General features: G+C 45.4%; 3 protein-coding genes across 3 annotated transcripts; 2 read left to right on the top strand and 1 right to left on the bottom strand.

The window, feature by feature from the left end:
- Positions 1-2,031: 2,031 nt before the first annotated feature.
- Positions 2,032-8,838, top strand: HOO65_020922 (Interferon-induced GTP-binding protein Mx1; the record flags this gene model as incomplete). The annotated part of the gene is made up of 8 exons (XM_071006242.1): positions 2,032-2,201; positions 2,267-3,947; positions 3,999-5,735; positions 5,780-5,887; positions 6,460-6,621; positions 6,670-6,933; positions 6,992-7,891; positions 7,975-8,838. 8 exons carry the CDS (start codon positions 2,032-2,034, stop codon positions 8,836-8,838), a joined length of 5,886 nt encoding a protein of 1,961 aa, XP_070861560.1.
- Positions 8,839-10,526: 1,688 nt separating this feature from the next.
- Positions 10,527-12,836, top strand: HOO65_020921 (Interferon-induced GTP-binding protein Mx1; the record flags this gene model as incomplete). The annotated part of the gene is made up of 4 exons (XM_071006512.1): positions 10,527-10,622; positions 10,671-10,934; positions 10,993-11,892; positions 11,973-12,836. 4 exons carry the CDS (start codon positions 10,527-10,529, stop codon positions 12,834-12,836), a joined length of 2,124 nt encoding a protein of 707 aa, XP_070861559.1.
- Positions 12,837-14,633: 1,797 nt separating this feature from the next.
- On the bottom strand, positions 14,634-15,813 carry HOO65_020920 (Ras-like protein; the record flags this gene model as incomplete). Its single annotated transcript, XM_071006859.1, has 4 exons — positions 14,634-14,875; positions 14,935-15,210; positions 15,567-15,681; positions 15,802-15,813. 4 exons carry the CDS (start codon positions 15,811-15,813, stop codon positions 14,634-14,636), a joined length of 645 nt encoding a protein of 214 aa, XP_070861558.1.
- Between the last annotated feature and the right edge of the window lie 1,123 nt (positions 15,814-16,936).

The raw sequence follows: 16,936 nt of genomic DNA, 5'->3' as shown, positions 1-16,936 counted from the left end.
CAGCATTCGACATGCTACCTAAACCGCAGGATCAACTTTCTGCTCCCCACTGACGCCTGGCTGTTGTGTATGGAGAGGTCCGTGCTGATAGTAGATATGTTAGCTGCACCTTGAATGTATGACAGCCAACATTTCAGTCAGCCGAGCTGCAAGCTTGTAGTCAACCGGCGGCCAGCTCCTGCATGTAAAAAAGCCCGACTTGCGCTTGAACGGAAGATAAGTTGAGCCTAAAGCTTTGCGCTGAGAATGGGTCTTTATGTACTAAGCCGTTGTGCCTAGAGGAAAAGCTTTTAATCTACCCTCCATTAGCTGTCTTAGTGGGCTTACTAGATAGATGTCAGCATAAAAATACGAAGAACCATTTTGAGTAAAAAAAAACAATCTCACCATCCCGAACTTGTTAAAACGGGTCCAGACCAGATACAGTGCAGACCACTAGGCCTCTTTAGTCTAGCTACATTACACAAAGAGAACATCACGCAAGGGGGCTGACTGTATTTTTTTTCCCGCCTTTCTATCTGTCTGGTCATGTGCACTGCGCGTTCAAATCCCTTGTGCTTGTTTTCTTCTTTGTCTTGGCTTTCTATGACGAGACGAGATCGGTTACAAGGGCATTCGCTCTTTTTTGTTTGTTTGCCAAGTATCTTGGGAAATGTTGCAATGTCCTCGTTGTATTAAAGCTGGCTTCCTGTCTGTGATGCTCGGAGGTTATCCATCCCATTTTAACTGTGTGATGAGTGGCTACTAAACGACGCTGTGGACGTATAACACTCACCAGTATATTGCCAGAAGAGGATCTAGAGGTAGCATCATAGCCATGTCTTAGTCTACCACCTTCGAAGCTGAATCGCTCCTTACGTACGGCCTCACATTTACTTGGGATAATCTTTCTAGAAGGCATGTGCTACTTGAGTTGTTCAAAGCACACGTCGACCTACGCATAATGGCGAGGGCATCAACAGAACAGGCAATGATGAGTTGGACGTTGCACAACGCAAGCAGTGTTCTTTTTTTCTTACATTAGGCCTCAACTTCGTGTTTCAAGTCTGCCTTCTTCGAATAATGAGGCTTACTTTCCCATAAGTCAAAGTAAACTTGGACTGCCTTCAAGAATCGCCTGGCGAGATGAAAGCTCTAAGTTGCAAGTCGTGATTTTCCATCGCCATATTCCTGAGGAAATGGGGCTGAGAAAACAGAGCATGAGGGGGTTGGTGGAAACGACAAGGTTGGTGTGCGCCCAAGACATGTTATGCTTATGATGTATTGCCAGAAGACAAGGTCCCCGGGTCGAGCGATGTTGACTGGTTCATGTCACATACAGTAGCAAGTCCTACCCGACCTGACATTGGGTAAGTATGTAGCCCTTTCCACTCAGACGACTTCATGCCCATCGCATCACTTCCCCTGTAACCAGATATGTTAATTCTTATTTTATCATTTCGTCATCAACGTCACAACATGCATGGATCGGCTAGGCAAGATTCGCAAAGTTGCTGTTTTTTTTTTCGCTTTGCCCCATCTGGGTGCGGGCAAACAAGTGGAGTGAAAAGGACCATGGCTTGTGGAAGAGAACGTACGCCAGTATCAAGTGTCATGGATAGCAAGTGGTCATTTTTGACTGTCACATATTAGCCGGTGCTCCCTCGGCTTCTATTTCATCTCCCTCTGTCCCTCCTTCTTTCTTCCTTGACCAGCTTGTTTTCTTGTCTGTCCCTGTAGTAGACACCGAGAAACCTTCTGGGGTCTTTTGTCTCTTCTTTGACACTTTAAACTTGGACGTTGACTCTGGGTCTTGTGTCACTTCTCCTCTTTGGCAACTGCTGTCTTGTTTTGAGGTTCCTACCATACTCGCCTACTGTGAAGGCAATTTCCCTCAGGACCTGCACCCCTTCATCCAAAGGACTGGATTTTTTGTCGGGCCCTAACCCTCTGCCTTTCTCAGCACTTGAACAACTGCCTGATTTTGAATTTGACCTGAAAAGGAAGGCGCAAATAAGAGACTTTTGTTCCTGCCCTCTTTTCCCTTCCATCATGAGGGTGCTCTCTTTCTCACTCCTCGGTAGCCTTGCTGTCACAATCCTCAATGTTGAGGCTGCTTTGCTGGCCCCGAGGCCACCTTACCAGCTAGATCCTGCCGATGAAATTTCTTACAGGAACATGCTAAGAGACAAGCCTGCCGGCATTGCGCGGCGGTCAGAAGGGTAAGTTACTATTGCTTATTCCGTAGACGTCCAAGACTGCTTTCTAACTATTCCTGATGGCTTAGCTACCACTATGAAACCACCATCGCTTCCACGTCAAGCGAGGAGCCCACTACCGTCAGTAGTGAGGCACCGCCTGATGCTACCAGCCAAGAGCCAGCTGCCGCTATCGTTAGTGATCCCCCGACACCCATGTCTGGCGAATTGCATCATACAGAGTGTGGTCCGTACTCAACCAAAGTCAACAACATTTGGGTGACGATTGAAACCACCAAGTACTTCTACTACATCAATCGGCCAGAAGTCACCAAGGTTGTCAACGTCCCAACTACGATCTACCAACACGTCACGTCTGCAGTAACAAATGTCGTTGAGAAAACAATTGTCGAAACCAAGTTCTACACTGCCACTGTTACCGCTAATGGAGCTGTCACCACTGCCGTTGTCCCAACTACCGTGTCTGTTCCCATCACAGAGACTATCACCAAGACTATTGTCAACTCTGTCTATGGAAGTGATGTCGTCAAGACCGAGTTCCATACTGTCACTGTTGCTGGCAATGATACTGTTATCACAAAGATTGTGCCGACGACTGTGAGTGTCCCAGCTACAGAGGTTGTTACCAAGACTATTGTCAACTCTGTCTATGGAAGTGATGTTGTCAAGACCGAGTTCCATACTGTCACTGCTGCTGGCAATGGTACTGTTATCACAAAGATCGTGCCGACGACTGTGAGTGTCCCAACCACAGAGGTTGTTACCAAGACTGTTGTCAACTCTGTCTATGGAAGTGATGTTGTCAAGACCGAGTTCCATACTGTCACTGCTGCTGGCAATGGTACTGTTATCACAAAGATCGTGCCGACGACCGTGAATGTCCCAACGACAGAGGTTGTTACCAAGACTATTGTGAACTCTGTCTATGGAAGTGATGTTGTCAAGACTGAGTTCCATACTGTCACTGTTGCTGGCAATGGTACTGTTATCACAAAGATCGTACCAACGACTGTGAATGTCCCAACTACAGAGGTTGTTACCAAGACTGTCACCGTAAGCTCTGTCTATGGAAGCGATGTCACCAAAACCCAATTCCACACCGCCACCATTACCGCCAATGGGACTGTCATTACAAGCGTTGTGCCGGCAACAGAAGTTGTTACCGAGACCGTTACTGTGACTTCAGCCTATAGAAGTGATGTTACTGAAACCCAGTTCCACACCGCCACCGTTACTGCTAATGGCACTGTTGTCACGATGGTTGTGCCAACAACTGTAAATGCTCCAACTACGGAAATTGTCACCAGGACTGTTGTTGTGACTTCAGTCTACGGAAGCGATGTTACTGAAACGCAGCTCTACACGACCACCGTCACTGCTGATGGCACTGTCATGACAATGGTTGTGCCGACAACAGTGATTCAGCCCACTACTCTTCCTGGAGTCTTCAATACAGTTGTTGAGCAAGAAACTAACTCCGTCTACTTCACCACGACGGTCCGGGAGTACATCACTTCCGTGCCTAGCCCCGGGACTGTCACAGTCACAGCCACAGCCACAGCCACAATTACCGCTGTGACCACAGTTGTCGAAGTTTATACCAACGTAGACACAAGCGTGCTCACAAATGAGATCACACGGACGAACGAGGTGACAGAAACAAACTTGATCACGCACTCTATAGGATATACCAACACCGTGTTCGAGACTCATCAAGTCGTCACCACCATCCTCTCTACTGTTTTCACTGTACGCTTTTTATCCCAAGTTCTACCTATATAGACGGCCCTTTACTAACAGCATTCATCACAGTCATATCCTGTCACTCTAACTCTCACCCCCAACTGCCAGAATGGCGACTTGGGATGCACTACTTTAACTGAGGTTTCGTGGACTACCGAGTTCTCGACATTGACGACGACCACTTTAGTCCCCACTCGCATCACTCAAGAGATAACTAATATTGCCACGGAGGTCCAAACTCGGCCTGTTACTATTACCCCCCCTCCCGTAACAGTTACTCGGGCCGAAACTGTCACGGCCCCCGCCGTAACTGTGACTCAGGCCCAGTTTGTTACTGCTGACGGAGTCACAATCACTCAAGCCCAAACCATTACTGGGCCGCCCGTTACAGTCACCCAGCCCGCCTCTACCCAGATTCTCACTGTTGTCGAAGACGTTACAGCTTGCCCTGCCCCAACGGATTCTCCTATCAAGATCCCCTACGATCCTGATAGTAGTTATACCTGGGGCTGCCCCCCTGGATACATCTGCAGTCCGCGCAAGCCTGACTCCTGCAACTTTTGGGGCGACATTCCCGAAAAGGATTACACTTGCGAGCCTCAATACTGTATTCCTGCTCCTAAGCTGAACCGCACTATTTGCGAGGATGGCCCTGTCCCCCAAAACCCGGGTTACTTCAATATGAACCCCGAGGTCTTCGGCCTCAGCTTCGATATCTTTGAAGAGCCCGAGGTTCTAACCAAGACAGTGGGCACCCACATCACAACCTATACCCGTACCGACCAGTATGTGTCGCAGGCAACTTTGAGTCAGTGGTATCCTTTGACCACCCCTGTGGCGAAGCGTTCTACACCTCTGATGATCCCTCCTCAGATCGGCGGTAAAAGACTAATAGCTGTTCGGGGGTCCATTTCTAAAAGAGAAAACACGCTACCCGAGTTGTGTTACGATCCCTGCAATCTTGCGAATCTTGAAGCCCAAAGTGTTGGAAGGGTCCCTGAGCTTTGCGAGCCAGATTCTGCCTTCAACGAAGCCTATGCGACATGTCAGTTCTGCATCGATAGCCTTGAAGGAACCAAGTCTTATGACGATGGAAGAGCCTATATCACCAGCAAACTGGAGCCGTTCTTGGACTATTGCTCCGTTGATTCCGCAGTTCCCGCGGTTTCACAATCTTCCACCTCGGTAGCGGCAGAGGAGGTTCAGGCTTCCTTGGTCACATCCTCACGAAGCCCGGTTAACACGGATACTTCGGCCGTTCCTATAGTAGAATCTACTAGTACTTCCCGTGCTACAGCAACTTCTACTTCTATTTTGACATCTCCCCTTGAGGTCCAAACTAGAGTATCTTCAGTATCCACCTCTTCCGGCTTTGAGGCGTCCACTCCCTCCGTTACTCCAGCTTCATCCTCTAGCGACGGTTCATTTACAGAAATTCCATCAAGTGCAACCTCTAACGCCGATGCTCTTTTGAGATCTTCTGCCGATGCTGTTGATGGCTCTACCGCAACAGATGCAGCAGCCACCAACTCGCAATCAGTTAGTGACAGCCTTTCGGGAACTCTGACATCTGGTGATGCGGGCTTCTTCACAGCTACTGGTCCTGATTCGTCTGCTTCATCTTCTGGATCTGGCACAAGCGATAATGCCTCCATTATCTCAACATCCGGAGTTGATGCATCTCAAACTAGCTCTGGAACGGAGGCTCCCACTGAGACTGGCACAGGTGATAGTTCGTTCCCTACTACGTCAGATTCTAGTGATGCCACCTCCATTGGGTCTGCAACTTCAGGTGTTAGTGATTCTACATCATCACTTACAACAGAAACAGTTTCCAGTTCCTCTACGGTTTCTGGGTCGCCAGAGACTGCGGCCGCGTCTTCGCTCCAGCCCAACTCCTGCGGTATCCTCTTATTAATTGGAGTTACTTCAGTTTTGAGTCTATGGTAAACAAAAAGTTCCACAGGCTCCCATTATGTATAAATGAGTCATGTTTCTTCTGTTCTTTTTCACCGCTCCTTTTTTCTGTCATTTAATGCTATTTGGTCATTCATTTTATGATTCCCATTGACTACACAACCCCCCAGCTGCTTATTTAAGATAATTAATACCTGGAGCTTCATGTCTATATACTTCTATCAATATACTATCCTTAATGTTTCACTATATCATCATGCCTAGCTTAACTATTTGGAGTTTCACCCATGTCTTTGTTTTCTGCCTGCTATATTAAATTTGCAACCTTCCAAACTATTTGTTTGCTCTTTAGTTGCATCAGTTATGTGGCCATCTACACTACAGTATTTTCTGGCTACTATATTGCAAATGTTTCAACACCAACAATTAACTTGTAAACATGATTTACTAAATTTCTGGTCTATCGAGAAGGTTCCATTCATCTCTAGGCAGTTATCTTATGTCTAGCAGTATGCTATAAAGACTCTCTCTGCCCTCCATGGCTGCTAACCTACCTCCTCCACTCACTTCCCAACTGTTCCAGAGCTAAAAACTGCTTTAGCAATTGTTACAGGACTATTTTACACTCATCATACTTTTGCGCATTCCGTCTTCCAGCATGGGCAAGAAACCAAACAACTCTCACATCAGCAGCGAGGCTTTGCTCAACAAGGTTGACAGGCTGCGTGAACTCAACATCGCCCAGCATGTTGGACTTCCTCAAGTAGGTACAGTCTCAATCCTCTTGAATGCATTACTAACTCAGTTATAGCTTGTTGTCGTCGGAGACCAGAGTTCTGGAAAGTCTTCGTTGCTGGAGAGTCTTTCTGGCATTCCTTTCCCCCGGGATGTGAACCTCTGTACTCGATATGCCACTCAAATCTCGTCGAGACGTGATCAGACGTACCGAGTTGATATTTCTATTATCCCAGCGCCAAACTCCACGCCAGAGCATATCCAGAATATTTCGTCCTTCTCCCCTCCTTCATTAGGTCAACACGACTTCAAGACTAGGTTTCCTGAAATTTTAGGACAAGTATGACAATCCTGTAATGCGCAATTTTGAATGATTTCTAAATTCTAACTGTCACAAGGTCAACGAAGTCATGGGAATCTCAATGGGCGAGGATTCCTCCAACGGCTCTGTCTTTTCTGAGGACATCCTCAAAATCGAGATCTGTGGTCCTGAAGAGGACTATCTTACCATTATCGACGTCCCTGGAATTTTTCGAGTTGCCGGAGGCTTGACCACTCCTCAAGATGTCGCACTTGTCAGGAATATCGTCACCAAGTACATCAAGGATAAGCGGACTATCATCCTGGCAGTGATCCCCTCCAATGTTGATATTGCCACCCAGGAAATTCTAAGTCTTGCCAAAGAACACGATCCTAAGGGCGAACGAACTCTAGGGATACTCACCAAACCCGATTTAGTGAGCGAGAAATCAGCTCAGAGTGCTGTCTGTGCCTTGATTGAGGGCCGCAAGCATCCGCTATCCCTTGGCTATTATATTGTTCGTAACCGTGGTGCTGATGACCATAACCCTTTGACAAGTTCTGGCGCCCTAGCCCTTGACCAGTTTTTCAATCAAAGCCCATGGAGTGAGCTCCCCCGACACCGGATAGGTATTTCTTCTTTGAAGCACCGTCTTGGGGAACTTCTTGAGGAGCTCACTTCACGGGAATTTCCCGTCTTGGTTCATGAGCTAAAAGAAAAACTTAAAACAGCTAAATCGGCTCTAGGATCGTTGGGTCCTGGAAGAAGCACACCGGAAGAACAGAGACTTCTATTGGGCCAGATTGCAAAGGAGTTTGAGTCCCTTACCAAGGATGCCCTAAACGCAACATACAATCGCCGGCCGGACTTTAAGAATTCTCAGCTGCGTCTAATCACAAACCTGGTCAAGCTAAGTGATGAATTCAGCACTACTCTTATAGATATGGGCCATACTTGGGAAATAGACGAAGATAAGCTCAAGAAACTGTCAATGGAGGTAAAACACCACGTCTATGACGAGAGCCACCGTCCTCATGGGGGAGAATTTGCTATTGACTGTGATTCTGACAACGAGAATAGGAGCCGGAAAAATCACCCAACGCCGATATTATCACCGCCAAATGTCCGATTGAGGACCTAACTAATCGTTTCGATTGGGTAATGGATTTGGTAGGGAATCTAGACAGCCTTGAGCCCCCTAAATCCGGCATCTCTTCGGTTATTCAAGATATGTATCAGAGCAGCCGCGGCCGAGAGATAACCGGAAACAATGGCAGCATCATCTCTGATGTTTTCCTTCGCCAATCGATCAAGTGGCCCACTATCGCCAAAACATTCGTTGCTCGAGCGGTTGGCATTGTCCATGAGTTCATCATAGCCGCATGCCACACGGTCTGCCATATAGAGGGGATTCGCCTAAAACTAGCTCAGGTTCTAGAAGAGCTTGTCGTACCTCGCTACGAAGCGGCGTTTAAGCAAATGAGATTCATTCTCAATATTGAGCGCTTCGGTGACCTTCAAACTTTGAACCAGGAATATTCGAAAACGTACAAGAATCTTCGCACCTCTAATGCAAAACTCCTACTTCGCAATAAAATATCGAATGGCTATAGCAATTTGAAATTTGAGGTGGTAGAGGACTACGTATCTCAAACAGCCCAGGATCTTCAACCGCTGAATGACATTAACTTCAAACTTAATGCATATTATTCCGTTGCAGTGCTTAGATTCATGGACAACGTATGGAACCAAGCAATCGAACACTTTCTTATATCAAGCCCGGAGTCGCCATTAGCCCTTTTCACTCAACAGTGGGTAATGACTCTGGATCAAGAAAGACTAGCTCAGATCACTACCGAGCCTCTGATAATGCGCGAGAAAAGGGCCGACTTGGAGCGAGAGATTGCCGATCTCAATGCAGCCTTGAAGGTTCTTCGATTCTGAGAAACGGTTCAATCCAGGGACATCTTTGAGTCAGAGACACAGGCAAGAATTCAAAGAACAGGTTGTTTATCGAGGAATAAATGTGATGTTGAAATCACGAGACAAAGTATTCAGTATTGTTGGGCCATAAAAAGGCATATTTTTCTATCATTATTTAGCATTAAATACACATTAATGCCAATATTTCAATGAAATATTGGCGAGTATTTCTTTAGTATGGTGTTTGATGCAACAGATCTTGAAGCCTTATATGCCGACTTCCGTCGTTTCAAGTAGCCTGATTCCGTCAATTCTCCAGAGCTTGCCTTTTGCTGTTGTCTTGTTGATTTCCATTTCCTAATGGTTTTCCAATCCTGCGTCCAAGCCTCCATTCATTCCTGATAAACAGCACCTGCCCTAGGCCCCCTCTTGGCTCCCAAAAAGAGATTCCATCAGCTAGAATTTACCAATTGGCCCATCCTATTTGAATTCGGTTACTTCATTAAACACACTATCTTCCTATCTGTGCGCTGTATCATCAAATATGTATGTGTAAATAGAATATTGGGAGTGCAATAAGGATCTCAGGAAGGCAGAATCCAAAAGAAATCCTTTCATGCCAACTGATATGCCTCTCGATGACTTCAGATGAAGTTAAGTGTTCATTTCATGGTGTAACTATTGCATAAGATTCATTGTGTAACATGAGAATTATCCCGTTATCCCCACTATAAACCCTACATAACAGAATGCATCATCCAACTGGATTAATGCATAGAGCATGTGCATATTTCATGGTAAATGATACAACATGAGCACTATTTCATTGTCATCTTTACTCTAGGTTGCATCAATTAAGAGTGACAAGGCAATAGACAAGTTACAGCTCACACATCTTGTGGCCCTAATAAACATTTAGCAGATATAAGTCAGATTATGTTGTAGAATTGCTTGTATTGATTCTTCCCTCTCTCCTTCGTCCACCCCTGAGTACTTCGACTATGAGATATAGATACTTGGGTTTACAGTCACGTGTCCTTTCCTCCATGTCTGCTTAGTCATGTTCTGACAGATTACAATACTATGGCAGACGAGACAATGCGACCTGTGATGAAAAAAAAAGAAGGGAAAACAAGCAAACAAGCAAACAAGCAAACTGACGGTGATATTCATCAATACCCACCAAATACACATTGTATGTGTGATGGATGCGCCTCTCCAAGTGTCTTCTTGCCCTTGTAAAAAAATAAAATAAACCCCCTTCAGTTCCACCACGTTCGAATGGATCGTCATCATGATGCAATATGCAATGTCTAGTCACGTCTTTCCCACAAAGGATAAAGTTGTGCCCCAGGCATTCATAGGCCTTAGGCTTAATATGAAGGTGCATGGACCTTCAAGAACCGAAGATGATGTTTGATAGCTTACAAAACAACATCTTGTCCTATGCTACTATTTAGCAAATGTTTCAACAGTACCAATCAACTTGCAAACATGATTCACCAGATTTTTAGTCTATTGAGAAGATTGCATTCATCTCTAGCCTTTCATCTTATGTCTAGCAGTATGCTATAAAGCACTCTCTGCCCTCCATGGCTGCTAACCTACCTTCAGTCAGTTCCCAACTGTTCTGGAGCTAAAAGTTGCTTTAGCAATTGTTACAGAACTATCATACACTCATCATAATTTTGCCCATTCCATCTTCCATCATGGGCAGTAACTCTCACATCAGCAGTGAGGCTTTGCTCAACAAGGTTGACAAGCTACGTGAACTCAACATTGCCCAGCATGTTGGACTTCCTCAAGTAGGTACAGTCTCAATCCGTTTGAATGCATTACTAACTCAGTTACAGCTTGTTGTCGTCGGAGACCAGAGTTCTGGAAAGTCTTCGTTGCTGGAGAGTCTTTCTGGCATTCCTTTCCCCCGGGATGTGAACCTCTGTACTCGATATGCCACTCAAATCTCGTCGAGACGTGATCAGACGTACCGAGTTGATATTTCTATTATCCCAGCGCCAAACTCCACGCCAGAGCATATCCAGAATATTTCGTCCTTCTCCCCTCCTTCATTAGGTCAACACGACTTCAAGACTAGTTTTCCAGAAATTTTAGGACAAGTATGACAATCCTTTAATGCGCAATTTTGAATGATTTCTGAATTCTAACTGTCACAAGGTCAACGAAATCATGGGAATCTCAATGGGTGAGGATTCCTCCACCGGCTCCGTCTTTTCTGAGGACATCCTCAAAATCGAGATCTGTGGTCCTGAAGAGGACTATCTTACCATTATCGACGTCCCTGGAATTTTTCGAGTTGCCGGAGGCTTGACCACTCCTCAAGATGTCGCACTTGTCAGGAATATCGTCACCAAGTACATCAAGGATAAGCGGACTATCATCCTGGCAGTGATCCCCTCCAACGTTGATATTGCCACCCAGGAAATTCTAAGTCTTGCCAAAGAACACGATCCCCAGGGCGAACGAACTCTAGGGATACTCACCAAACCCGATTTAGTGAGCGAGAAATCAGCTCAGAGTGCTGTCTGTGCCCTCATTGAGGGCCGCAAGCATCCACTATCCCTTGGCTATTATATTGTTCGTAACCGTGGTGCTGATGACCATAACCCTTTGACAAGTTCTGGCGCCCTAGCCCTTGACCAGTTTTTCAATCAAAGCCCATGGAGTGAGCTCCCCCGACACCGGATAGGTATTTCTTCTTTGAAACACCGTCTTGGAGAACTTCTTGAGGAGCTCACTTCACGGGAATTTCCCGCCTTGGTTCATGAGCTAAAAGAAAAACTTAAAACAGCTAAATCGGCTCTAGGATCGTTGGGTCCTGGAAGAAGCACACCGGAAGAACAGAGACTTCTATTGGGCCAGATTGCAAAGGAGTTTGAGTCCCTTACCAAGGATGCCCTAAACGCAACATACAATCGCCGGCCGGACTTTAAGAATTCTCAGCTGCGTCTAATCACAAACCTGGTCAAGCTAAGTGATGAATTCAACGCTGCTCTTATAAATACGGGCCATACTTGGGAAATGGCCGAGGTTAAGCTCGAGATAGTGCCAATGGAGGTAAAACACCACATCTATGATGAGAGTCACCATCAGGGAGGAGAATTTGCTATTGACACTGATGCTGACAATGAGAATAGGAGCCGGGAAAACCACCAATCACCAATATTATCACCCCTAAATGTTTGATTGGAGACCTAATTAATCGTTTCGATTGGGTAATGGATTTGGTTGGGGATCTCGACAACCTCGAGCCCCCTAAACCTGGAATTTCATCGATCATTCAGTCAGTATATCAGAGCAGCCGTGGCCGAGATATATGTGGAAACAACGGCAGTATCATCTCCGATGTTTTCCTTCGCCAATCAACCAAGTGGCCCACTATCGCTGAAACATTCGTCGCTCGAGCAGTTGGCATTGTTCATGAGTTCATCCTGGCCGCATGCCGCGCGGTCTGTCATTCAGAGGGGATCTGCCAAAAGCTAATTCAGGTTCTAGAAGATCTTGTCATGCCTCGCTACGAAGCAGCGTTCAAGCAAATGAGATTTATTCTCAATATTGAGCGCTTCAGTGACCTTCAAACTTTAAACCAGGAATATTCGAAAAGGTACGAGCATCTTCGCACGTTTCATGCAAAATTGCTACTCCAACGGAGCTCATTGAACAAATTTGATGAGTTGGAATTTGGAGATGTAGAGAAATATGTATCTCAAATGGCCCAGGATTCTCAACCGCTGGATGACATTAACTTCAAACTTAATGCATATTATTCTGTTGCAGTTCTTAGATTCATGGACAACGTATGGAATCAAGCAATAGAACACTTCCTTGTATCAAGTCCAGAGTCGCCATTAGCCCTGTTCACTCAACAGTGGGTGATGACGCTGGATCAGGAAAGACTAGCCCAGATCACTGCCGAGCCTCTAATGGTCCGCGAGAAAAGGTCCGACTTGGAGCGACAGATTGCCGATCTCAATGCAGCCTTGAAAGTTCTTCGATTCTGAGAAACGATATAACCCAGGGACATCTACGAGTCAGAGACACAGGCAAGAATTCAAAGAACAGGTTGTTTATCGAGGAATAAATGTGATGTTAAAATCACGAGACAAAGTATTCAGTATCGTTGGTCCCATAAAAGGACAGATTTTTTCTATCATTATTTAGCATTAAATACACATTAATGCCGATATTCAGTGAAATATTGGCGAGTATTTCTTTAGTATGGTGTTTGATGCAACAGATCTTGAAGCCTTATATGCCGGCTTCCATGGTTTCGAGTAGCTTCATTCCATCAATCCTCCGGAATTGACCTTTAGCTGTTCTCTTGTTGATTTCCACTCTCTAATGCCTTCCCAATCCCGAGTGCAAGCCACCATTCATTTCTGAGAAACACCACCTGCCTTCATTAAGCGCCCTCTTGACTCCCAAAAAGAGATTCCATCACCCAGAATGCACCAATCAGCCCATCCTATGTGAATTCAGTTACTTCATTCAACACACTTTCTGCCTATCCGTGAGGTGACATGTCTTCACTTCAAAACCAGTGGCTACATTTAAAGCACGAGCCACTATGTTCGACCAGATGTCACACCGGCGCTTTATCGTCAAATATGTATGTATAAATAGAATATTATGAGTGCAATAAGGATCTCGGTAAGGCAAAAGCCAAAAGAAATCCTTTCATGCCAACTGATATGCCTCTCGATGACTTCAGATGAAGTTAAGCATTCGTTTCATAGTGTAACTATTGCACAAGATTAGTTGTGTAACATGAGAGTTGCCCCTTTATCCCCACTATAAACCCTACATAACATAATGCATCATCCAACAGGATTAATGCGTTAAGCATGTGCATATTTTATGGTAAATGATGCAACATGAGCACTATTTCATTATCACCTTTACTCTAGGTTGCATCAATTAAGAGTATGAAGGCAATAGACGTGTTACAGCTCATACATCTTGTGGCCCTAATAAACGGTTAGCGGATATAAGTCAGATTACAATACTACGGCAGCATGGTCACTCTGTAGTATCCCCCCCTTACAAATCACAACTCAAAATTACAAAAGATGATATTGATTGGGTGTCAAGGGTATCGGTAAGGTTAGGTAAAAACAGACGATTTATCCCGTTACTCTCCTTCTTTTCAAAAATGAATAGAATCAAGGTAGAAACAAAACAAAGAGACGGGGGCAGAGTCAAATGTGGGAAGAAAGAGTAGACGAGACAATGCGACCCGTGATGAAAAAAAAAAGAAAAGAGAAAGCAACCATATGGTGAGAGAAGACAGGAAAACATGGAAGAAAAAAGTAAAAACCAACCAAAAAAAAAAAAGATATAAAGCAGAGAAACAGACCTAGTCCTTTTCTCCTCATGCCTTACAACGTCTGTGTCATCCACAAGTGAACACACCCGCTGCGTCGCATCATATTCTTGAGCTAGACAGTCATCGCTTTCTCAATAGAAAACAAGCAAACTGACCGTCATAATCATCAATACCCACCAAATACGCGTTGTATGTGCGATGGATGCGCCTCTCCAGGTGTCTTCTTGCCCTTGTAAAAAAATAAAATAAAACCCCCCTTCAGTTCCACCGCGTTCGAATCGACCGTCATCGTAATGCAATTTGCATCGTCCAGTCGCGTCTTTGCCACAAAGGATAAACTTGTGCCCCAGGCATTCATAGGCCTTAGGCTCAATATGAAGGTACATGGGCCTTCAAGAACCGAAGATGATGTTTGATAGCTTACAAAACGACATCTTGTCCTATCCCGGTGCTTTTGTTACGACGATCGCACTTACATAAGCAAGCACTTTGAGCAGCAGCCGGATGTCTTGTTGCCGTCATCGATATCCATGTCATTAGGGGAACCATGGGCTCCGCCAGCGGCTCCACTGCCGGTCGAATATCCTTGCATTTCGCGATTGTATCTGCGAATTTCACGGACGATGTCGAAAAAGGCCTTTTCAACGTTGATGCGCAGCTTAGCTGAGGTTTCAATGAACTTGCAGTTGAATCCACGGGCCAATGCCTCACCCTCTGTTTCATACAATTAGCATTTCTATGCGTACTAGTAATTGCATGACGGTTCTGCATACCTTGCCGAGTAACCTCGCGCTGTGACTCCAGATCACACTTATTACCAACGACAACCATGGGGAAGTAGTCCTTGTCTTTCACACGCAGAATTTGCTGTTGGAATGTCGTAATTTCATCGAAGCTCTGCCGGGAGGTGATGGAGTATACCAAGAGGAAGCCCTCGCCTGTGCGCATATACTGCTCACGCATAGCAGAGTATTCTTCCTGGCCGGCCGTATCGAGAACGTCGAGAAGCGCAACTTCCTCGTCGATAACGCACTGCTTGCGGTAAGAGTCTATTAGAGTTGACCGGTTAGTACTCTACTCGTAGCAAATTGAATGGATATTCAGCTTGTAAATGACATCGAGCCGGCATCCAAAAAGACGCGGTGTAGTTTCGGACAAGATTAAGACGCGAGCAACGCGCAATTTGAGGCGCCAAGGCTCATCAAAATTAATAAAGATATGTGTCGTGGGCAGTCTTTAATCCTGAGTCGAGAACGTTGGCTTGCTGAATTGACGTCTTGCAGACTAATTCACAATGATTTCACGTTCGTAGTTCATATTCGCAAGGGCAGTTTATTGTTTTGTCCAAGCTCGAACAGGGGGTTCAAAAAGGAGCATGTGGGTGGAAGCTGGATGGTAAACAAACCTTCAATTGTTGGATCGTATTCATCGACGAAGTGGCTTTGAATAAGCTGGATAGTCAAGCAAGACTTTCCAACACCACCACCACCGACAACTACCAACTTGTATTCTCTGAGGAACTGTCGTGAAAGAGGTTTTCGTTAGCGGGTTATTGCGCCACGCGGCCATGTAGACCAAGCCAGCCAAATCGCGGTGGAGTTTTCTGGCAGGGGAGAGCCAGAAGCGGTTAACGGACGCACCTTAGAGGCCATTGTGAATTATATATAAAAGTAGAATATTAATCTATTAGATGTCTCGTTGTCGCGTGATCGTGAAGATGTAGTAGCAAAGGCCTGGGAGTCGTCGAAATATCGATGCAGACAAGCAGTCGGGCTGGAGCTGCGATTAGGGGCGACAAAATTTCAAGGGAGATGTCTTTTTTGAGTGGCAAGCTTTCAATTCTTTGGCGCTGGTCCAAAGAGGGTCTTTGCGGCGAATTGGTCGATAGGGGAATTAAGAATGGATGTAGGAGAACAGAGACAGAAGGGAAGGGAAAAAGACGCGGCGGTAGACGAGTGGAGAATCTGAAGTCCGGCTTGATGACGAATAAAAACGAAAAAGAAAAAAAAGAAGGAAAAACGAGCCACGAGAGCGAAAGAGAAGGTTGTATGAAGAGAAAAAGCAAAAGGAAAGTAGAGGAGAAGAAATCCAGAAGGGCAGAGAAGAAAAGAAGAAAAGAGGAGAGAACAAGAGGAGCGACGAGAAAAATAAGTACGTAGGTAAAGGTAACAGTAACTTGTAGTAGTAATAACGACCAGGAGCAGGAGAGGAACAGGAACAGACAAGGAAGGAGGACAGGATAGGATAAGGCAGGAACCAGGACTAGGAGAAAATGAAGGAAACCGAAGAAGGGGGAAAAGGAAATAAAACTGTCCTGAAATGGGTATTGCCAAACAGAAAGGAAGACAACCCAGAATGCTGAGGTTGTTGCCCTATAGGTTTTGCAGGCTAGATTGTTGAGGGAGGCTTATCACGTAATAGAGCGCAATAAGCAAAAACAGAACAAAAAAAAATAAGAACAAAAAGAGATCATCACCACGGCAAGAGCCAGACGATGTGGTTCTCAAAAGTACCAACATGAGAGGGAAAGAAAGCCTTTCATCTCTTTGTCTGATCTGCTAAACTTGCATTTATCTCACTTTATCCTTTATCCTTTATCCTTTATCCTTTATCCTTTATCCTTTCTCTATATACGAAGCCTACGGCAAAAGGAATTGGCTCAGTAAAACGGGTTGGCAGCAACGACGAGGACCAAGCAATCTGTGACTCTGCCAGATTAGTGAAGGAGAGTTGCAAGGTTGCAATTGGCTTTTAAGGGGGCAGGTTACTAGGCTA

The sequence above is a fragment of the Ceratocystis lukuohia genome (assembly GCF_044167205.1).
Source record: "Ceratocystis lukuohia strain C4212 chromosome Unknown Supercontig2_pilon, whole genome shotgun sequence".
Taxonomy (NCBI): Eukaryota; Fungi; Ascomycota; class Sordariomycetes; order Microascales; family Ceratocystidaceae; genus Ceratocystis; species Ceratocystis lukuohia.
This window is presented reverse-complemented; position numbering and strand designations above follow the sequence as displayed.